The sequence below is a fragment of the Mesoplodon densirostris genome, chromosome 5 (genome assembly GCF_025265405.1).
Source record: "Mesoplodon densirostris isolate mMesDen1 chromosome 5, mMesDen1 primary haplotype, whole genome shotgun sequence".
Classification (NCBI taxonomy): domain Eukaryota; kingdom Metazoa; phylum Chordata; class Mammalia; order Artiodactyla; family Ziphiidae; genus Mesoplodon; species Mesoplodon densirostris.
This window is the reverse complement of record NC_082665.1, coordinates 130,076,307-130,097,530: the sequence shown is the minus strand read 5'-3', so window position 1 is coordinate 130,097,530 and position 21,224 is coordinate 130,076,307. Positions and strand designations below refer to the sequence as shown.

Sequence of the window (21,224 nt, the reverse complement as noted above, 5' to 3'; positions counted from 1 at the left end):
CACAGACATAAAATCAAGGAAACACAAAAAAGTTTTTTCTTGTGATGAGAACTGTTTTGTACATTTTTAAAACTGTGCCTCCCTCCGTATGAAGGTAACCTCCACGAGAGCTTTTCCACTGCTCTATCTTGTGTACCTGGCCCGGCAGGAAATGCCCACTAAATGTTAGGAGGAGCGACTGAATACGGTGAGGGAGGGCTGATCACAGCCGTGTCTTAAGTCAGAGAGCCACGCACGGAACACGCCGGGGCAGACACAGACCAAGGTGCTGGCAGTGCTGTCAATGATCTGTACGGCTCAGCCTGGGTCACAGGGAGCCAGGCAGGCGGGGAACCCAGGCGGGGCAGGCAGGAGACGCCCTGCCCACCCCAGCTGAGTCACTGATAACCAAGCCAGGCCTCATGTACTTGCAAAACTAGGAATAAGACTGAACTGGAACAAACGAAAATCAGTTATTACTACAGACAATTCTCATGATGCAAATCATGTGCTTTCAGTATGTTACATTATTTTTAAAACTCATTCAAGGAACATAATTACACATCTACTGGGCCTGGTAAATACCTGTTGGGGAATGAATCATACTTTCAAAGTTTAGGCCAACAGCAATTCACATATATAGTCTGGATACACACGATCGTATCTCTTCCTCAAAAAGTCAAGTGTCACAAACTATGTGTTTTCTGGCTCGAGTGAGTATGTTCAGAATAGACCGAGAAAACTTCACCCAACTGGCTAACTGTTCTGTTCTGAAGGGACCAGGAGGGGAGGCAGCACAGCGGGCTACGAGGGGCCAGAGGTGCCAGAGTGAACCGACACAGACTGCAACCAGGAAGGGAACCGCCAATGAAGCATGCAGCAACGTCCTTAGCATCGGAGATTTGACTTAGCCCTTTCAACAACAAGACAGCATTTCTTCTCCTGCACTTCCAGGTCAAATGACAAGGAGTAAATGTTACCATCAGCAAACCTCACACTTCTCTAGGGGCTTGTCGGATCTCAGAGAAGCTTCAGAACTGGAGGGCCTTACTACCAGGCTGGGAAGTTTAATAAACCTTTGGAAAGCAATGAGAGTTGGACTGTCACAAACCTCTAAATGTAGAAAGGTTTCAAGAATAGCCCTGGAAAAAGAAAAAGACGAACACAGCACCAGTCATCTGTGGATGAAAATGCACTCATCTCACAGTAAACAGGACACAGAAACAGAGAGAGGGAGCATCCAATCCTCCAAGCTACAAAATTTCCATCATAACAATTAATTTGGGCTCCAAGACCTTAATAGCTTTTCAGGTTTTTTTTCATAGTCATGTGTTTTAACTTGCAGGTACTACAGTACAGAATTTCCTCCCAATATATCTAAATGCAAATCGTTACAGTCAAATACAGTAGAAGAAATCCTTACATCTACACAGAATCCAGCAGTGTGGCCGGACAGAATGAAAACCAATTTCAAATGTTGGTTCTAACGAGAATTGCGTCCTTAACATGTGGTTTATTCTAGGACTGGTCCATATCACTTGGCAATGTCTACTATGTAATAAATACATTTTCGATGTGGAAACATCTCAGTATTCTGAGCTACAAAGAAGCAGCACTTTCTGGGGGGGGGGGGGGCTGCCAATCTGAAGAATAAAGCTATGCATTGAGGATTTTCCTAAAGTTATTCAGAAAAAGGACCAAGGCCAAAGCAGTACCATATACTATTAAGTAACAGAAGGCATTGCTATCTTTACTCCCAGTCTCTGCTCACACATTACTATAAATACTTAACATACATTTACTTAACTATTTACTTAGGTTAGGGGAAAGTTATCTTCCATGTTTATATATAAAAATCCTCCTGGGTGCTTGTTGTAAAACAAGTGTTTTCTTTCAGTCTTTGATGTACACCAATTTCAACGATCTCCTTTTCTTTAGGATAAATGTGTTCTAGCAAAGTCTGCTAAGAAATAAAATTTTACAAAGCCAATTCCAATAAGTTTCCTTCAAAAACTGAGATGTATTCCCATAAAGGAGGAAGGGTTATGAGTGGTGGTAGGAGAAATTTAAGTTATTGTGATTTAAGTTATTTAAGTTATGTGGGGAGCAAAGCGCCATGCAGCCAAAACACTTGCAGCTCCACAAGGTACCATTTGCTTTTCTCTGGCAGTACCTAATGCTTTTGTGATTCCAACGAATACTCTGAACTAGCAGAATGTCTCCCAATCCTGAAAATTTCTAAATTCTACGGTCAACATGCCCAGACCTCCGCTCTCACTTCCACACAGCCTGAGTCACCGACTCACCCAAATGACACCATTTACTGGCTGCCCGCATCTCACCAGGTGGACCCAGCAACAGGACTGAAGTCTGAAGCTTCACGTCATAAAAATAAAAATGGATTCCTCTGTGTCGTCAATTTTAACTCATAAGTTTGTCCAAGTTATTTGAATAGGAGAGATCATGAATAATTTCTCCTCCAAATACTTATCTGCTATAAGGGCATACTAGAAAACAACCTCTAACTGTCTTAAGATGTGAAAGGTATCATTCATAACCCAAAGGACCCACCTTTGAACACAGCTAATGTCAATGACGTGTAACGTATTTGTGATGCTAAAATGTAGTGCTTCGACTGACAACTTCTGTGATGTGACTACAAAGACAGCAAGCAGGTCACTCAGGGTGCTTGTGCAGCGCTTCCCCCAACCTCACCCCCAAACCTGAACGGGAATCTGGCATCGGGACTGCTCTACACAGCTGCTATTTAAACACACTGCGCTGATGGGAAGGGCTAAGATAAACATTTGCACTGTGGGACATTCTCTCATATGAAACTATTAAGCACATTCAGCAATTACTCTAGGTGTCCTGACGTCCCCTGGCTGACTGTGTGTCATTTACAATTACGTGCCTTGAGAACCAATCTCTGAAAAGGGGATATCAATTATCAAGTTACACAGGACCCAGAGTGCCTGGGATAATCTGAAACAAATCAATAAAACGTGACAGGTAGATGACTGGAAAGATGATGCTTACATGATGCTTTAAGAGTTCCAGGTACATTGAATGTACCTGGAATTATCCAATTTTGGTTAATGTACCAAAACATTAACATAACAGTCAATCTGAAAAGGATGAAAAAATACTGACTATGATGAATAACTTATGCTGTGTTAAAAGTAAACACGTAGGGCTTCCCTGGTGGCACAGTGGTTAAGAATCCATGTGCCACTTGCAGGGGACACGGGTTTGAGCCCTGGCCCGGGAAGATCCCACATGCCGCGGAGCAACTAAGCCCGTGCGCCACAACTACTGAGCCTGCGCTCTAGAGCCCGTGAGCCACAACTGCTGAGCCCACGTGCCACAACTACTGAAGCCCATGCACCTAGAGCCCTGCTCCACAGCAAGAGAAGCCACCGGAATGAGAAGCCCACGCACCACAAGGAAGAGTAGCCCCCGCTCGCCGCAGCTAGAGAAAGTCCACGCACAGCAACAAAGACCCAATGCAGCCAAAAATAAATAATTAATTTTTAAAAAAAGTAAACACGTATACCCCCTCATTCTAGTTCATTCACAAGTGTGAAGAGCACAAAATATTGATGCAAATCAGAGTATGTAAAAACGCTTAAGGATGGCAGCAATTCACTGATTTTCCAATTTATCCACTGCCTAGTATTTTCAAATTAGGTCCAGCAAAATGGATTCATTAAGATATAATATAGGAATCCTGCACTATTTACATATGGTATCCATACCACAATGTTAGCCGTAAAGATCACAAAAGCCTTGAATCCAGTAAAGCAGAACTTTTTCTGGTGGGGGGAGAGAAAAGGAACCCCCCTCCAATCCTTTGAGAATTCACTGAAAATGACAGACCCCCGCCTCCAAGAGAAATAATATACACAATGTTAAGAAATTCTATACTAGTGTAAAAAAATCTGGCAATACTGAATCACTTCCCTGATGAACACAATGAAATCTTCTAGTTGGGAACAGTAACACAAACATCTTTTCCTTCTCAAAAATCAGCCCCTCTGTTGGATCTGTCTTGTGAAGGTCACCAACCAATGTGAAGTCATAAAATCCAATGGGTACTTGCTGGTCTTCATGTTCTTCCACCTCAAGCAGGATTACTTCAGAGTTGATCATCACTCTACCTCAAAACCCTTTCCACTCGCAGCTTTCTGACCCCATGTTCTCCTGATTTTCCTCTTTTCTCTCAGCCTTCTTTGCTGGCTTCTCCTTCAGATTCTACAACCTCTAACTAAAGATGTCCAAGTCTTTATCCTGAGCTCTCTTCTCACTACATCTTTCTTCTCCAGGTGAGCTAGAGGTGTCCCCCAAACATTCAAGAGCCTCTATATACTGACGTCCCCCAAGTGTATACCTATCTCAAGTTTTAATGTGTCTAGAGTTCACGATATTTCTCTGAACTCCAATTACTTACAGCTAACATCTACTTGACACCTTCATTTGGATGTGTCACTGGCATCTATCTCAAACCTAACACATCAAAAAAAACCCTCATTTTCCTTTCCTGCTTCATACACACACACACACACACACACACACACACACACACACATGCTTTATTCCAGTAAAACATCACCATCATCTACCTAGTTTCTAAAACCACAGAAACCTGGAGCCATTCTCAGTCCTCTCTCACCTGCCAAATGCAACCCATCAACAGGTCCAGGGGTTCTAAGCCCACCTCCACTGCCACTACCCTAGTCCCAACTACCACCACCAGCTGCCTGGAATAAAGCCACACCTTCCTTTCTGGTCACCTTGTCTCCAACTCGTGCCTTCCTCCCAGCTATTTCCCACAGAGCAAGGAGGGTGGGGAAAGACTTTTAAATCGTTACTTAAATAATGTCACTTCCTTGCTTCCAAACCTTGAATGGCTTCCCACTGTTCTTAGAATGAAATGGTTTACAAGATCCCGCATCACGTGATTCCCGCAGCCCGCAGCCTGTGTGTGTGCTTCCCTCTGGGATGTTCTTCCCAAGGACGTGTTCTGATTTTCACAAGGACATCTCCTTTCTTCTCATCTTTCAGGTCTTTGCCTAAATGTCTGTCTAAGCCTTCTCTAAGTAACCCCTTCCGCAATTTTTCTCTACCACCGCACTGTTAATTTCTCCCCTACTAATCAATACAACCTGTACTTACTAACCCTCTAACTTGGTTAATGTCTGTACTGCCTACTAAAACTCAAGCTGCACAAGCCAGAGGCCAGGTCTGTGTAGTCACCCACAGAGCCTAGCACAAAGACACACCTTGGAGATACTGCAGGTTCAGATCCAGACCACTGCCATAAAGCAAATATCGCAACACAGCAAATCACACACACTGTCTGGCTTCCCAGAGCATATATTAAGTTGTGTTTACACTACACTGTAGTCTAAGTGTGTAACAGCATCATGTCTAAAAAAGCCACGTAAACACCCTAAGCAATACTTCATTGCTAAAAAATGCTAATCATCACTTGACAACGCGGGGTTGTCACAATCTTCAGTCTGTAAAAGCTGTGGTATCCGTGAAGCGCGATAAAACGAGGTCTGCTGCCTGCATTTGAAATGCATCCGATCTCATTCACTCACACTTCTATCACTCTTCCACAGCACTGCTTCCTGATTATAATTCTGACTCCTTGAGCTGTACCCTCTCTAAAACTTTTCTTTAAGTCATTCCAAGCTGCTCCATCTATTGCTATTTGAAAATGTGCTTCAATGTCTTTTTCTATAGAACTTATTTTGGGTCCATCCCACATCAATTTTCCATCTATCAAGTTAAATAGATACAAACACCCAATTTCCTGGTCTTACACGTAACGGTCATCCTTTCAACGGTGGTCGACCCTACTGGGACCTCTCACTGACTATTACTATTTAAAATTTAGTACTGACACGGGTCACTATAGACAATCAGAGGTGACACCTGCAACAAATGCAATGTTGATGCTATGTAAGAGCTGGACAACACAGTCTCTTTATTCTGGCCTGGTCATGTTTTGGTTCCCTTTGTCATGTTCAGGTTCTTCAGAAAGCAGACAGAGGTCAGTTTTTGACTACTTTGTTAATTCAAGTATTAGGGAACAGTACGCTGCTTCAAGTAGCAAAACCCGGTGACAGCTTTCAGTTATGTCTGGCATATGAAAACTGTTGGCTTCGTAGGACTTTCCTGACTGAGTGAGACATCACTCTGGCCTTCCACAAGTCTGTCATCTATGTAGTGTGGCATGGACTCTACAAGCAATTCACTGTCACTCGCATGTATGTTTCAAGAAAGGAGCCGTCAGCACACAGCAGTTCCTGGCTTACGGTTCTCCAGCAAGGAGCTCTGAAGAGCTTCTCAGCCTGTAGAGTAGGAAGCTTCCCGGAGGATTAGAAGCGTATTCTGACACCAGCTACTAGGCCCTTTGCTTCACGTTAGAGCGTGACTGTGTAAGAGAGGCCGGAGAAGAATGGGCCCGTTATGAAGCCCTGTCTCACTCCACTGATGATGGGGAATGTGCCAGATGTCTCAGGCGGTGCCAGCATCTCTGACATAACCCACTCTGGAACAGCTCTGGGATGTGGGGAACGTCTCCGGGAAGCCCAATTTACTTAGCACCCCTAAACCCATGCTCAATTGTTGGCAAACAATAATCCTAAAAAGTCAAAGCATGCAAATCACAGGTACTGTCATTTTCTGTATACATCTTCCCAATCTAGCCCACAGCACCATCTTTTGTACCACACTGCAGTCCAGAGCTCCTCTGTGATTCCGGGAAGGTGAAAATTGCCAAAAGCGCTTGGGTGCCAACTTGGAAAGACTGCCAGCGACGGACAGCAGTAAAATGCAACAGCAATTTCCCCGGCTCCTGCCATTATTTTCTGAAGAGGGTAATGAGGACATTCCATTAAATCATCAGACCCAAATTAGGTTTTTGTGTTTGTATTTTAATTTAACAAATATGTATCGCTGTTTATCCACTCTCTCGGACAATGTCGGGATGCAAAGACATAACCCCTGCTCTCAAGGAACCTGACGTCTCCCAGGAAAGAACAAACCAAAGAACACTGGGGACAGATGTTGCTTTTCAAGTAGCTGGAGTGTCAGTCAAGGACCACGAAGGCTTCCAGTCCTCTAGAAACTGTCCCTCCATCATCAAGTTCAGGCCACCAGCCTTCCAAAATACACGCTCTCCTCTTACAGCCTCAATTCTATATTCTACTACCTTCTCTACAATCGTGTTCAAAAAACACTGCATCTCCCTCTCTCGCCTTTTCACTTTTTTCCTCTCAGTCTACAAAGGTTAACTGTAACCTTGACCTTCCCTAGGGCTCACAGCTCTCCTCCTACTTTGCGTCTTTTTCTCCAGGTCCTCTCTGCTTTCCCATCCCTCATCTGCAGCATCCTTCAGAGCACAAGTCTCAATTCTCCTCTTCCCTGGGCGACAGGGTGTACTTTATCACCCACTTTCAAATCTAATGTAGACACTCAAGCCCAGTTCCAGCCTCAGCCCCCAGCCAGCCCACCTCAGATTCAACGCATGGAAACCTAAACACACGAGCGTCACGATGCCTGTACCTCACTTTCAAATGGTTCCGCAAAAATAAATATATGGAGATGGGACCGAGGCAAAGCAAACAAGGTGAAACGTGAACGGCTGATGTATCAGGGTGAAGGCTGCTGTTCCCTGAAGTATTCTTTCAACTCTTCTGTGGTTTGGAATTTTTCAAATTTAAAAAGTTGGGGGAAAAAACAGGTAGGATCAGAATCAAAGACAGAAATCATGGTTCGTGCCTTTTAGGGAGTTTATAATCTATTTAATTTGTCTCATCTAAAAGTAGGCTAGGTAGATCTGCGAGTTCAATGACGGATTCATAATAAGCTCAAATGTATAATCGAAACGCAAATATGTACCGAGGGCCTACTGAGGAGCAGCAACATGCTAAGTGTTGTACGTGATCAACAAAGCACATTATTACACCTCGTCTACGTCTGCTAACGGCACCGCCATCTTCCCCGACACCCAAAGACCCCTGACTCCTTTCACGTCCTCCACATTTAAATCAGTGGCCAGGTTCTCTGATTCTACTGCTGTCCACCTCGCTCCCCTCTCCACCTTGCTGGCCACCACCTGTCCCCAACCCAGGCCCACCTGGACTACTGCAGCAGGAGCTCCACGCAGCCCTTGCTGTCTCTGTCCAGGTGCTCAGCTCTAACTGGATTACACTTCCAGCTCAAAAGGGTGGCAGCTATTCTCCAGTATCAGTAAAGCACATTCAAGGCCCCCCCCCCCCCCCCGGTGACACCGAGGACGCATGTCTTATCCGCTGGTTCTCCCGCTCTTTCCCGTCCTTGGCCGCAGGTTGACTCCCTGCCGCCCAGCAGCACCCTCGCGCCTTTCCTCTGCTCGCGCGGGTCTCCTCCCCTGCTCCAGACACACACCCCGCACCTGGGTCAGAGTAATATGTCACTCCTCTGAACCTTTAAAATACGTTATATGCATTTACTAACACTTTCCAAGTAACTTTCGCGTTTCCAAGTACGATCCAAAATCTGTACAGGCACTTCTCTCCATGCTTACTAGACAATGAACTCCTCGAAGGCAGTGACTTTTCACATGCGACAGGCACTCATGGTCTGTGACAGGAACCTAACGTTAGTATCCTGTACACGAATCCCAAAAAACTGAAGTGTTGCCTCGTAAACTATAAGCAATTTTCCCTCAAAATACCGATAACATTTTAACGTATAGTCTTATTTATTTATTTTTTTTTACTTTTTTGGAATGGTAGAAATATATAAAATTTGCCATTTTTAACCATTTGAGAGTGTAAAATTCAGTGCCATTAATTACACTGACAACGTTGTGCAATGATCACCACTATCTGTTTGCAAAATTTTCATCACCCCAAACAGAAACTCTGTCCCCCTTAAGAAATAACTACCCATTCTCCCCTCCCCCCCGCCTCTGGAAACCGCTCATCTTTCTGTCACTATGAATTTGCCTATTCTAAGTATTTCATGTAAGTGGAGTCCTACAATATTTGTCCTTTTGTCTAGCTTATTTTCCTCAGTGTAGTATTTTCAAGTTCATGCATGGTATAGCATGTATCAGAACTTCATTCCACGGGACTTCCCCTGGTGGTCCCGTGGTTAAGACTCTGCGCTTCCACTGCAGGAGGTGTGGGTCCAATACCTGGTCAGGGAACCAAGATCCTGTCTGCCATGCTGCGCAGCCAAAAAGAAAAAATCATTCTTTTAAATGGCTGAATAATGTTGCATCGTGTGTATAGACCACATTTTGCTTATCCACTCATCTGTCGACGGACACTTGGTTGACTTGGTTGTTTCCACTTTTTGGCTACTATGAGAAGCTAGGAACACTGACTCAATATTTGTTTGAGTCCCTGTTTTCAATCCTTCTGGGACTACACCTAGGAGTAGAATGCTGGGTCATACAGTAATTCTTTTTTTTTTGGCCGCGCCTCTCAGCATTCGGGACCTTAGCTCCCCGACCAGGGATGGAACCCAGTCCCCTGCGGTGGAAGCGCGGAGTCCGAACCACTGGACCGCCAAGGAACTCCCCCTACGGTAATTCTTTTTCACTTTATGAGAAGCAGCAGCAGTACAGTTTTACAATCCACACACGTGGTCATTTGGTAAAGCACAACAGCCACAAGAGTTCCTACTCATTTAGGAAACAATTCACTTAATTTAGACAGATTTCCTTCCTTCCTACCCACTCGGGCCCCAGATGATGATCTAATTTCAGGAACCTGACCCTGCTTTGGGTGCCACTTTGATCTGTTGACACTCCAGTCTCCCAGTTCTCACTATTTTTCCACAGTACCTTTTGCACACAAAGGGAAGCACACTGTTGTAGTAACTCTCCAAATGACAATTATGATGATACTAAACATCATTCAGGTGTTGGAAGTCACACTGATATCCTTAAGGCATTAGCAGATGAATGAAAGATACATAAAAGGAAGGATATTTTTTAGCAGGTAAGATGATACAGGGTTTTGTACAGGATGACTTCTGCTGAACCCACTTCTTAAACCCAAACAAGCATACAAAACATGCTAAACTTGGACAAGATGCATAAGCCTTTACTGTTATGAGAAAAGGATCATCTCTTTTCAGTCCCAGGTTAGCAGCCTGGGATTTCTAAACTGACATCTCATGATTATTACCACCAAATGCCAGGAGATTTTATAAAACCACAAAATACGACAATGTAAATTCACAGAAACGATCTGTGCTAACTTGGAGCATCTCTGTGCAAGGGGCAGGATCAGAAGGTCATGAGGGGGACCCTTCCACTTTTTACTCCACAACTTCTGTATTTCAGCTTTTCAAAAACACAGATTCTTATATCATAATTGTGTAATGGCCTAAAATTGTATTTAAAATACAAGCAATAAAAGGCAATGTTAGGAAAAAAGATGAGCTATTAAAAGGAGCTAAATGGGCAGTTCCAACAATGTCACCATCTAACACAGTCAGAAAACTCTAATCTCATTTGAACTTTACAATGCTATGAGGTAGGCCAGCCAGGTATTCAGCCCTTTTAGTAAACGAGGAAAAGAAGGTTGAGAAAAAGCTTCTTAGACAACTGCTTGACATTTTTTTTTTAATGCTCTGCATGTGAGCCTTTACATCATCTTCAAAAATGGGCAATTTAGCTGTAAAACTTTAAAACCAACTATATCTGATTACATTCTAGTTCTCCCCCCCAAAATAAAAAGCATTGACTTAGTTAGGTTTATATATTTAGGAAACAGAAAAATAATGGTCAAAGTGTAATAAGTCATATAAAAGGAAATCTTACTTTTATTATTCTCCACCATGCTTGAAGTGTTTAATGACTTCTTGAAGACACTTAGTCCTAAATAGAACCCCCTCCCAATCTTAATATTTAGGTTTTGAGGCACTAAGTGAGCATTTACTCATAATTCCAATATTAAGTGAAATCTGAAGTTTAAAGGACTTGGGCAAAATGTGTCATTTATTATGTGCAGACATACTGCCTACAGACATTTATGGCTACAGGTTAGGTACATAGCTATAACTAGTCAATTAAGCAAAGCTTGAGCCCCAGGCTATAAATAATAGCTACAAAACTGGCTGTAGTGGCCCAGAGTTCACCAGCTATCTAAAAGGCATAATTTTACAATCCAATGCTGTAGGAAATCATTACAGTAATTAAGACAACATTTTTTCCTAAATGATTAAGAGTCAAAATGCAGGGAAAAAAGCCTAACAACCAAAAGCATGGTACATGAGTTGAGAGACTATTACATCTGTACATATAAATATAACCAAACAGTCCAGAGATACCAAGAAATGTGACTTAAATGGTAATATACAGCAACTTTTAAAACTCACTTAGAATACTTCTGACCTCGTCATTGAATATATTCCACATTTTGTTCTAAAAAAATCTACTCGACATAATATAAAACACTGAGGATTAAACTTGATGTGCTCACACATTATAACTTTTTTAGAAATTGCATTTCACACAAGTTTTGAAGTTCAGTAACTTCGAATTCAAATATTTTTGCCAAGTGCTAAAATTACTGACCACATCCAGTACACCTTCAGAAGAAGGCACTCTCCCATTGATTCGCAACAATCAATGGTTTATTGAAAGGTTCCTATGTGTCCACTACTGTATTTTAATAAAGTAATGTGTTTAAATTTAAAACCACACAGTGAATACTGACTGAAGAAAGGCAGTTCTACAAAAGCTTAGTGTATAAAACACGTTAATTGAAAGCTAATTATTTAACTCATTCAAAATATAATTTACAATTGGTGAAATTACAACTTCATAAGAACCAAGCTTTCATGTGGAATAACATTAAGTATTAAAAAAATGCATACACTCAATAGATCACTTAATTCACACATTTTAATTGGAAGCTAACTTCAAAAAGTATCCGCAAATTATCCATTTCCATCTAAAACAATGTACATTAAAACAGTAAATACTTCTATCCTATAAGGTACCAACACAAAACATAAAACCAAACTCATCTAAGTTAGCTGAATATCGGGGTTACCACAAAACATTCTGTCAGTAACACTAGTAAGCCAACCAAAAGTAGAAATTGCAGTTCATATTACTTAAGCAGCCCTACTGAAGAATGTCTTCAGAAAATAAAGCCGTTTTTTTTTTGTTTTTTTTTTTCTTTTTGCGGTATGCGGGCCTCTCACTGTTGTGGCCTCTCCCGTTGCGGAGCACAGGCTCCGGATGCGCAGGCCCAGCGGCCATGGCTCACGGGCCCAGCCGCTCCGCGGCATATGGGATCCTCCCAGACCGGGGCACGAACCCGTATCCCCTGCATCGGCAGGCGGACTCTTAACCACTGCGCCACCAGGGAGGCCCCTAAAGCCGTTTTTACTCTTAAAAGTCTACATAACACTCGTTTCTCTCGCAAAACAAAAATGCCTGGTGTTCTCTCTGAAATCAGAGATATTTTTTCAAAATGTTTTTAGTATGTAGAGGTATGTCTCCTCCCCACCCCCCCACCCAATATCCATCCAGTCTGGTGCTTCCCCTGACCCACAGGTGATGGTCAGAGGTGTCACCCTGAAGGGGTAATTAGGAGACCTTTCCAAGGATGAGAAGTCCTACATGTTCAGCAGCACAAATCTCTCACACGTGAACTCAGCTGAAATGGTATGAAATAAAAGTGTACTTATCCGATTTTTTTAAAAGTGACTAATTCCATGAAAACCTTCAAATTGTTTACAATTTTAAATTTCATTGCACTTACAAGAAAGCCATTTATACCTTGATACATATTATAAGTTTTGAAACCATGCTTTGAAAACTTGATAACTTGACCAGCTAAAGCTGTCTGAACTCACAAGAGACACATGGAAGAGACGGCATACCAGACAGGGGCAATAAGTACACAGCGCACATCTACCACGGGGAAAGCCCACGGATTCAACACAACCAACCAAGGGAAGCTCCAGGCCTCCACTGGAACAACGATGCCACTAAAATGAAAAACGAAACCATCCCAGCCCTAAGCCTGACCCATTTCTCCACTGTTCAGGACAACAGTCTGAAAAGATTCTTAACAGCCATGAGAGAAATCCTCCAGAACGATTAACTGGTTACAAACTATAGTTTAAGAGCATTTCAAACTCAAAATGACTTACTTTCCTTACAAAACAGGGACAGAATTTTACTAAAGAACATCCCACACCTGACCAACATTAAGAACATGTTACCAAAATGGCAGTATTAAAGCTTCCATTTACTCCATTAACCACAGTTTAGAAAGTTCAGTATTCATAAGCAAAATATTTCATTTCACTTTTCAATATTCCTGAATATTTCCACAGGCTCCCTTTAAATTCTGTGTAAAGCCACTTAATATTTTCTTGTTGGTAACAAATTCTTCCTGTACCTCTACAAGTTTAGGACACTTCTGAAACCTCACATCCCATTCCAATAACAATCCTGAGAACTGAGAATTAGATTAACTGTTATACTTAATTTTTAAACTATGGGAGTAATAGAATGGAACAATTAATCTCTCTCAAATGGCTCTGTTGTAATATAAGTCCTTCCTCACTTCACTGTTGATTTAGTAAAATCATCAAGTCTTCCACCTTGACTCAAGAGTAACCAAATGGCTATTTTAAATAAAATCAAGTCATCACCAAATCCTTCAAAAGCTGGTATCAAATTGTTTTGAAACTGAAACACACATTATGTATACAGTCTGAGTAAAGCAATTTCGAGGGAAAATATCCCCATGGAAGAGTTTAAATCTATACAATAATTTAAGGCAAAACCTTTTTATCAAAGCCACAAATTATATCCTGAATAGGTCTGCCCAAAGTCCAACAAAATTTATAGAAGTTTGAGGGTCCAGTGCTTGATTTAACTCTATGCTCTATCAGCTTAGTAGAGAGCATGAATAACAGATTAAGACAGCAAAGCAATTTTCTAAACTAAAATGTACCTAAGCATCTAAAAGGTTTTACATCATCCTTAATGACCTATCAAAGATCCCTGACCAGGCGATCATACATCTTTGAATTCACTTTACACATACGTACAAGGGTCCACTCCAAATAAATCCACCACTTCCGTTATACTCAGGTTATTCAATTTCAGCTGTTAACTTGATGTCAGCACCCAAACAAGCATTAACCAAAGAACAGAAGCAAAAGTTTATAATGACAAGAAGAAAAAACCTAAAAGTTTAAACAGAAAAAAAGAAAAAAAATGTAAAGGGAGCTCACCTGCAGTTGGGTGGAGGGTCTAAAGTGATGTCCGCCAGCTCCTTCTGAATCCTGGAGACAGGAAGCGAGGGGGGGAGAAAGAATCAGGGGTGTGCGGCCGCCCCGCAGGGCAGACAACCCCCTCCCCCCGCCGCCGCGGACCGAGCTGCCGGGGAGCAGGACCTGCACCCCGCGAGGAAAGAATCGGCCCCACCCGGGCGGGAGCCCCGGCCCTCCACCGCCCTGGGTTCGAATCCCGCCTCACGCACTACGACAGGGCTATTTCTCACCAATTTCCACTTAGGAAATCGTTTTGAAGCTCCTCACTCGCACCTAGTTTCCGGAATTGTATCACAATGTGTGTCGGGGGGGGCGAGAGAGCACGTCCCCACCACCACCCTGGAGCCCGCGGTCGCCCCCCCACCCAGGACCTCGGGTTCCCTCCCCCCACAGAGCACCCCCCACCCCGGGCCGCCGGGCACTTCGGGTGCTCCCACCCCGCAGAGTGCCCCGCCCAGGCCGTCCCGCACCTCGGGTGGTTCCGCTGCCACCCCCGCAGAGCGCCCCCCCCCCAGGCAACCGGGCACGGGCACCTCGGGTGCTTCCCCCCCCGCAGAGCGCCCTCCCAGGCCGCCGGGCACCTCGGGTGCTTCCCCCTCCCCCCAGAGCGCCCCCCCCCAGGCCGCCCGCGTCCCCGGGGACGAAGCCAACATGGCCGCTGCCGGCGAGGCCCCGCGGGCGCTGGCTGACCAGCCGCAGCCGTCGGGCTGGGGGCGGCGCGAGCCGCACGGCGGACCCCGGTGGGCCGCCCCGCCCCCGCCGGCGGCCCCGCCCCCCTGCCCGCAAGCACGCCGGCAGCGGACAGAGCCTCGGGCCAGGTTGGGGATCCCACAGCTCAACCGCCGCCTGCCTCCCGGACACCCCGGCCCGCGGCCCGCACAGGTGCACCGCCCGCCCTCTCGGCTCACCTGCCCGGCCCTGCTCTAGCCCGGACACCCTCTCACTTCTCTTGGGCCTGCACCCCACACCGGCTCAGAGGCCGGGACCCCCACCCAGTTTCCCATCTCCGCAGCGGCCCGCGACTCCACAAAGAGCCCATCCCCCACCCCTAGGCCGACGCCACCCGGCAGTTCACACCGAGCCATGGCCTTTGTCTTCAGCTTACCTAGGCGCTTCGAGCATCAATTCCTACGACAAAGTTTGAGGCCTTTAAGCCTCCTCCACCTTATAAACGGTGCCTTCTATTTTTATAACCTTTCCTGCTCCTATCATATAAAGCCCTAAAGGGCTACGTTACAACTTAAAAATCTCACCGAGGCAGCACAGTAGTAAAAAACTAACACACACACACATAGACACACACACACACACATACACAATCGCAATGGATGCTTTTCTCTTCCCAGAGGTTTTCTGAAGGTAGAAAGACAGGCTGGCTAGATGCAATGGGGAATATTTTAGAAGACACTGTTTTAGAAGTGTCTTTAGAAGACACTGTTCTTTCCATTTATAAGTAAAGAGAAATTTACTTCTGATTGGGGTGCTGATTAGGGAAGTTCTTTCAACTTTCCTATTGAAGGACATTTCCTGTCCCCTACAAATTCTGGTGAACTTGAGAAAGGGCTTTGCTCACTACTATCTCTGATACCTACTTAGCTGTGTCCTGCTCAATTCTATTGCTATCAATTATCATTTCAGTTCAGAGACCTTGGCATCCCTGCTGTCTGACTCATTATTGCATGTCAGACTGAAAGTTTGGAACCCTGGCTTCCTGATTCTTTACCTGCATCTACTAGAATGACTGTATATGTTAAGACCTATGTACAGGGGCCAAAATAACCTCCCCCTGAGCACAACTTATAAAAACACACATTGACTTCACTTCTCCTTGTCAACCCAACCTCTCCCTATAAAATATTCACTGAAAAGGTAGCTGCTTCTTTAACACCTAAAAAGTATAATGCCAGACAGCTTTGTCCACTTCATCTCTACAACCAACACCCGCACCATTTCTAGAGTACTGGTAAAAGATTCATAAGAGTAACCCACACATACGTTCCAGAGTCATTCTTGTCCAGACCACCCTTGATGGGGGCTTTTCCTTTACGCGTGGACTCAAAACCAACATGCCGTTTCGAACATGCAGTTAAGTAACCTTCCGTCTGCCAGTTCAGGTTTCTCTTTCATTCTATCTCCTGGTGTGTGTGCCTCTTCCAATTCTATGGGCAACACCTACCTTCCAAACCAACCCATTTCCCAGAGCAGCATCTATAGGGTCCCACTACCATCACTTTTCCCCTTATTCTTTCCTGGATACACTGTCCCTCTCCACTTTTTTACCTTTACCATTAACCATAGCTCTGCTTTGCACTAACAGCCACTCTCTCAGCAAGATTCCCAGGGAGCTAAAGCTGATGTTAACTTTATAAATAAAAGTACCGTTGGTAGCTTCCCACCTTTCGTTTGTTTTACATCTACCATCTCTTTCTCAAGCATTTCCAAATGAGTTTTTAACCTCCTTAGCATATATGGACAAATTGTGTCTAAAGAAAAAAATCCCCTCTGTAATTTGCTGACACAAAGCAGACTGTTTTATATTTGATGCCTGTGCCTTTATCCCCAAATATATTCATGTACACCAGGGATATGCAGCAAAATATGAAAATACTAATGACCTAAAGCACATATTCTACCTTTAGCTCAGGCCAAAAGCTGCCTCAGCTTGAACGAGGAGCCCAGAAGCTGGGGCAAGGGGGCGGGGGGTGACTAAGGAAAGGCCCATCCAAAGTGGGCAGGGTAGAAGCCAAAATTCTGGGGGAGAACCAGCACAGGGCTAATCAAGGAGAGCCAGTCAGGACTCCTGCGAAGCTGAGACGCAATCAAACTAGCCCTCTGAAAATGAGAACAATCTTGCCAAGACATCTTGCCACTTAACTCTACACCTCTACACTGTTTACAATAAGCTGAAGTCATTCCTTCATCCTTCTATGGTCAGGTCACCAAAGCACTTTACCAACCTTCCAAATTTCAAGTCAGGGAGAATGACAGGACAAACTTTCAAACTCTGAGAGTTCTGGCTCACTACTCAGTGGAGAGATCTAAAGCCTCGTGTTCCATTTTATTTTACATTCTTTAAGACAGATAGCTCTCTCTAACCTACCATTTGGATTCCTTACTATCTTTCTGGTTTGCCACTTTAAAGTTTAATGACTGTACACCTGACAGCAGAAGGATTTATGAAAAGGTATGAGGGTTCCCAGGAATCTGCTAGAGATTACTTTAAGGGTCATGGGATCAGAGGATACTGCTACTGAAAAAAGATTAAGGTAAAAAGTAGCTTCTTCTAGAGACGTAAGAGGAAGAGAGGAAAGAAAAAGAGCCACTGCTTGAATTCATCTTGAAAACAAAAACCAAAAAACAACTGTACAGCCTAAGAGAAGAGAAAATAGCATGAAAAAAATTTGAGTTCCCCTGAAATTTGGTAAACTGAAGTTCTGAAAGAGAACAACAAAGAATCCCCAAAATAGCCTAAATAACCATTTTACATCGTTTATTGATTCATCCACTTGCCTCAACTCTCTAAATCAGAAACATCTCTTTAAATTCCATCCGAAAACATCTATCTCCACCTATTACATGTTTTACTCTGCTAATGTGAGTTAGTTATTCCTTATGCAATTTGTGAAACAGATCATATGTGCAACAGGTGAGAAGGAAGTAAGATGGTAATAGAATTCGCTGTGATAGAGCTGTCCGGGCAGGTATTAGTAATTAAGTGGGATGCCAGCCTTGGGGAGGGTCACAGATTAGTGATTATAATAGGACAAGTCATCTAAAATCAGATTTGGGGGTCACTAATAATACTAACACGGATTCTTACAAACTGCAGCAAGATATGGGAAAGGCAAGCCACAACAGCTGCATGTGGACCACGATTAAAAGAGAAAACAAAAGAAGCAACAGAAAAAAACCATTAGGGCTTCCAAGGCCCTCTTTCTCCTTTTTAAAAACACATAACCCATGGGGAGCGTTTAAGCTACCCTCCTTGGAGGCAGACCAAATGCAGCAAGAGGCAGTCCGTTCGGGAAATAGGAAGCCTGCTGGGGTTGGGGGGTGGGGTACGGTACCTCTTGGCGCTGGTGGAGAGGAGTTTGGAGTTTTTGCTCATGCTGACTTTACTCTCCTTCTTCTTGGGGGTGTTTGTTTCTTTCTCGGTTTGCTGGTTGGAGGACGAAGATGAGGAGGAGCTGGTGCTGGCCCTCGAATCGTCATCCGACATAGCGAACCCCCCACCCCACCCCGCAAACAGCCCCTGCAGGGGGAGGGAAACAAAACAGAAACACACAAACCATGCAGCCAGTGTACAGAAGGAACTCGGGCGCTGTCAGGAGGGCTTTGGCCCGGGGTGCACCCGGCCGCCCACCGCCCTCCACTCGCTTTCCAAAGTCTTCAGGCCCACCACGGCTTTTGCAAATCGGACGCTGCTTGTTTATCTCTGGCCCCAAGTGGGGAACGCGGTGGGAAAACGGTCAGGGGCGCACGAGCAGCCCCTCCCCTCGCCCCCCGGGGCTCCCCTCGGGGCAGGGAGGGGAGCAACCGGCCGGGCGGGGGCGCGGGGCGCCCGGCCGGAGCGGGCAGGGAAGGTCCCGGCGGCCGGCCGGCCCCGGGCTGTTTTTTCGGCGGCTTTCCGGGGGTCGCTGGAGACCGGGGGGCCGGGAGCGGAGTTTGGCGAGGTTGGGAAGAGAGGAGGGCGGAGAGGAAGCCGAAAGGGGGGGTGGGGACGGAGACGGGGAGCGGGTGCCCGGGTGGGGGAAGGGAGAGGCCAGCGGGGGGGGCGAGGCGGCGAGGCCCGAGGCCCCCGCCGCGCCCCGACGCCCCTCTGCGCCGCCCGCCCCTCGGCCGTCCGGCTCGAGGTTGCGCGGCAGAGGCGGGGGTCCCGAGCACACGCCCAATCGGCACCCCCGGTGGGGGGGCGGGGGGAGTCGGCCTCCTCGGCGGAGGAATAACAATGAGCCCGTCCGCCCCGGAGGGGTTAATCCCCGCGGGACCCCGCCCCGGGAAAAAACGGGGCTCCCCCGCCTCCCCTCCCCCGCTCCCGGCCCCCTCGGCGGCCAGTGGGGGGCTCCCGGGGCAGCGCTGACAGTTCGAGCCTCGGCGCCCCCCCGCCCCCGACGCGGGCTGCCCCCGCACCCCACGCGGCCCGGGGGTCCCTGCCCATCCCCCGCGGGCGAGCCCGGCCCCTCTCCGGCCCCCCGGCCCCGTGCCCGGCGGCGAAGAGTGTCCCCGAGGCCCGGCGGCGCGGCCGGGGGGCGGCTGGCGGCGGGGGGGATCCCCGTACCTCTCTTTGTGTCTGGCTGCTCCGTGCCGCCGCCGCGGCTGCTGCTGCGGCTGCGGCTGGGCCTGGCCACTCGTGTCTCTCTCTCGCTGGGAGAGAAGCGGAAGTGCAGCAACAGCAACTATTAAACAGGCAATGGCTTCCCCCAGCCACACACGCTCGCACACACTCCTCCTCCTCCTCCTCCTCCTCCCCGCCCCTCCCCCACCGGCCCGGTCCCACCCACCCGCGCTCCCCGCCCACTGGACACCTTCGGGGGGTCGCGAGCAGCGCTCGGGGGACCCCGGGAAGCCCGGTGCCCTCACCACCCGGGACGCCAAGCCAAGGGGCGAGGGCTGTGAATTTCCTCTCAAGTGGTGTGGGGACCCCCGGCTCCTGGGCTGGAGCGGGGAAGTCGTTCCTAGACGGGGGGGGGGGCGGGGGGGCGCCGAGAACTGTATGGAATAGGGCACTCACGAAAGGCAGTTCTTCCCAAAAGGGCTTCTGGAAGGGGCGGGGATGGCAAATTGGTAAAAAAAAAAAAAAAAAAAAAATGATGGTAATCTGGTGGCCAGGACTTTGGACTAGAGAATGCCCGGGAACTCCTAAAAAAGTGATCAGTTTAAGGGCGAAATTAGAAATCCTGCAACAGGGTTTCCTGTGGGCTGACCCTGGCTTCTCCCTTTGGCAATTTACCTTCCAGGAGCAGAGGTCGGTTTAGGCACGCCTGTGAGAAAATCCCAGGATAGGAGTTTTCTGCTCAGGCACGTGCAATTTTACGATTGTGGATTCTTCCAGTCACTTTTTATAGAAAGAGGTGGTGTTTTATAAAACGGATACAAAGGATTTCGTGACAGATAAAACCAGCCGACTGTGACAGCCTCACAAATGCGAGAAATCAATGGGAATAAACCCTATACTACTGAAGGAGACTGGATTTAGAATTTTTGGTGTCGGAAATTGGATTAAAGTTTGGGGGCCTGCTGTACCTTCTGCAGCGGCGATATAAATGCTTTTCAAATAATCATAATATTTCTATAATAGTCCTAATTCTTCTGAATTGTTCCTTATTTAGTATTTTTACGAAGATTGATTTTTTTAAGATTAAGCCATCAAGTTACAATTTAGTTTCTCACTTATCGGTCATTTCAGTTGAAGGAAATTGAAGAGATAGGTGCGGTGTCACACATACTAGGTCTGGTGCTTTCAGCAGCTGTCCAGTCAGATTTCCATGGGCCACTCTAAATTGTCTCATTCAAATTACCATCCTTTTCCATGGCAACAGTGTGTCTTCAGTTACCACAGGACAACACAAGCTATAAAGCCCGTGGCATATCCACTAAGCAGGAAAACGAGCGTTCTTACTACCACCCACCTCAACCCCTTCTAGCACTCAACAGGAAACTCCAACTTTATTAAGACTCAAAGTAATTGTGCAGACTTCTTGCTCAATCCTTACCAGGAAAGCTGTATCTACCAAGAACTGTCGGAGAATCAAGGGGTCCAAAAGCTGAGAAAAACCCGTATAGGTAATCGTTTCAGCCTCCTACCTCGGAGCAGTCCCTCAGTCACTCAAATGCCTAGAAATTTTGAAAAGATGCCAGGCGTGTGTTTGGTTTCACGAGTCTTGGTAGAGGATATAAAAATAATAACATTCTCTGCTGTATGTTATTTG

The 21,224-nt window shown here is 46.0% G+C and overlaps 1 protein-coding gene across 2 annotated transcripts in view; it reads right to left on the bottom strand.

The window, feature by feature from the left end:
- UBE2E1 (ubiquitin conjugating enzyme E2 E1) overlaps positions 1 to 19,732 on the bottom strand; it is a 78,426-nt gene extending 58,694 nt beyond the window's left edge. Inside the window, exons 1-3 of one of the 2 annotated variants that reach the window (XM_060099487.1) lie at positions 19,574 to 19,731; positions 18,363 to 18,547; positions 14,257 to 14,307 (exon numbers count right to left, since the gene is read on the bottom strand). In XM_060099487.1, coding sequence (XP_059955470.1) covers positions 14,257 to 14,307; positions 18,363 to 18,514 — 203 coding nt within the window. In that variant the 5' untranslated portion in view covers positions 18,515 to 18,547; positions 19,574 to 19,731. Of the gene's footprint in view, positions 1 to 14,256; positions 14,308 to 18,362; positions 18,548 to 19,573 lie in introns of both variants that reach the window. The other variant, XM_060099488.1, reaches the window with a different exon arrangement.
- Positions 19,733 to 21,224: the final 1,492 nt, after the last annotated feature.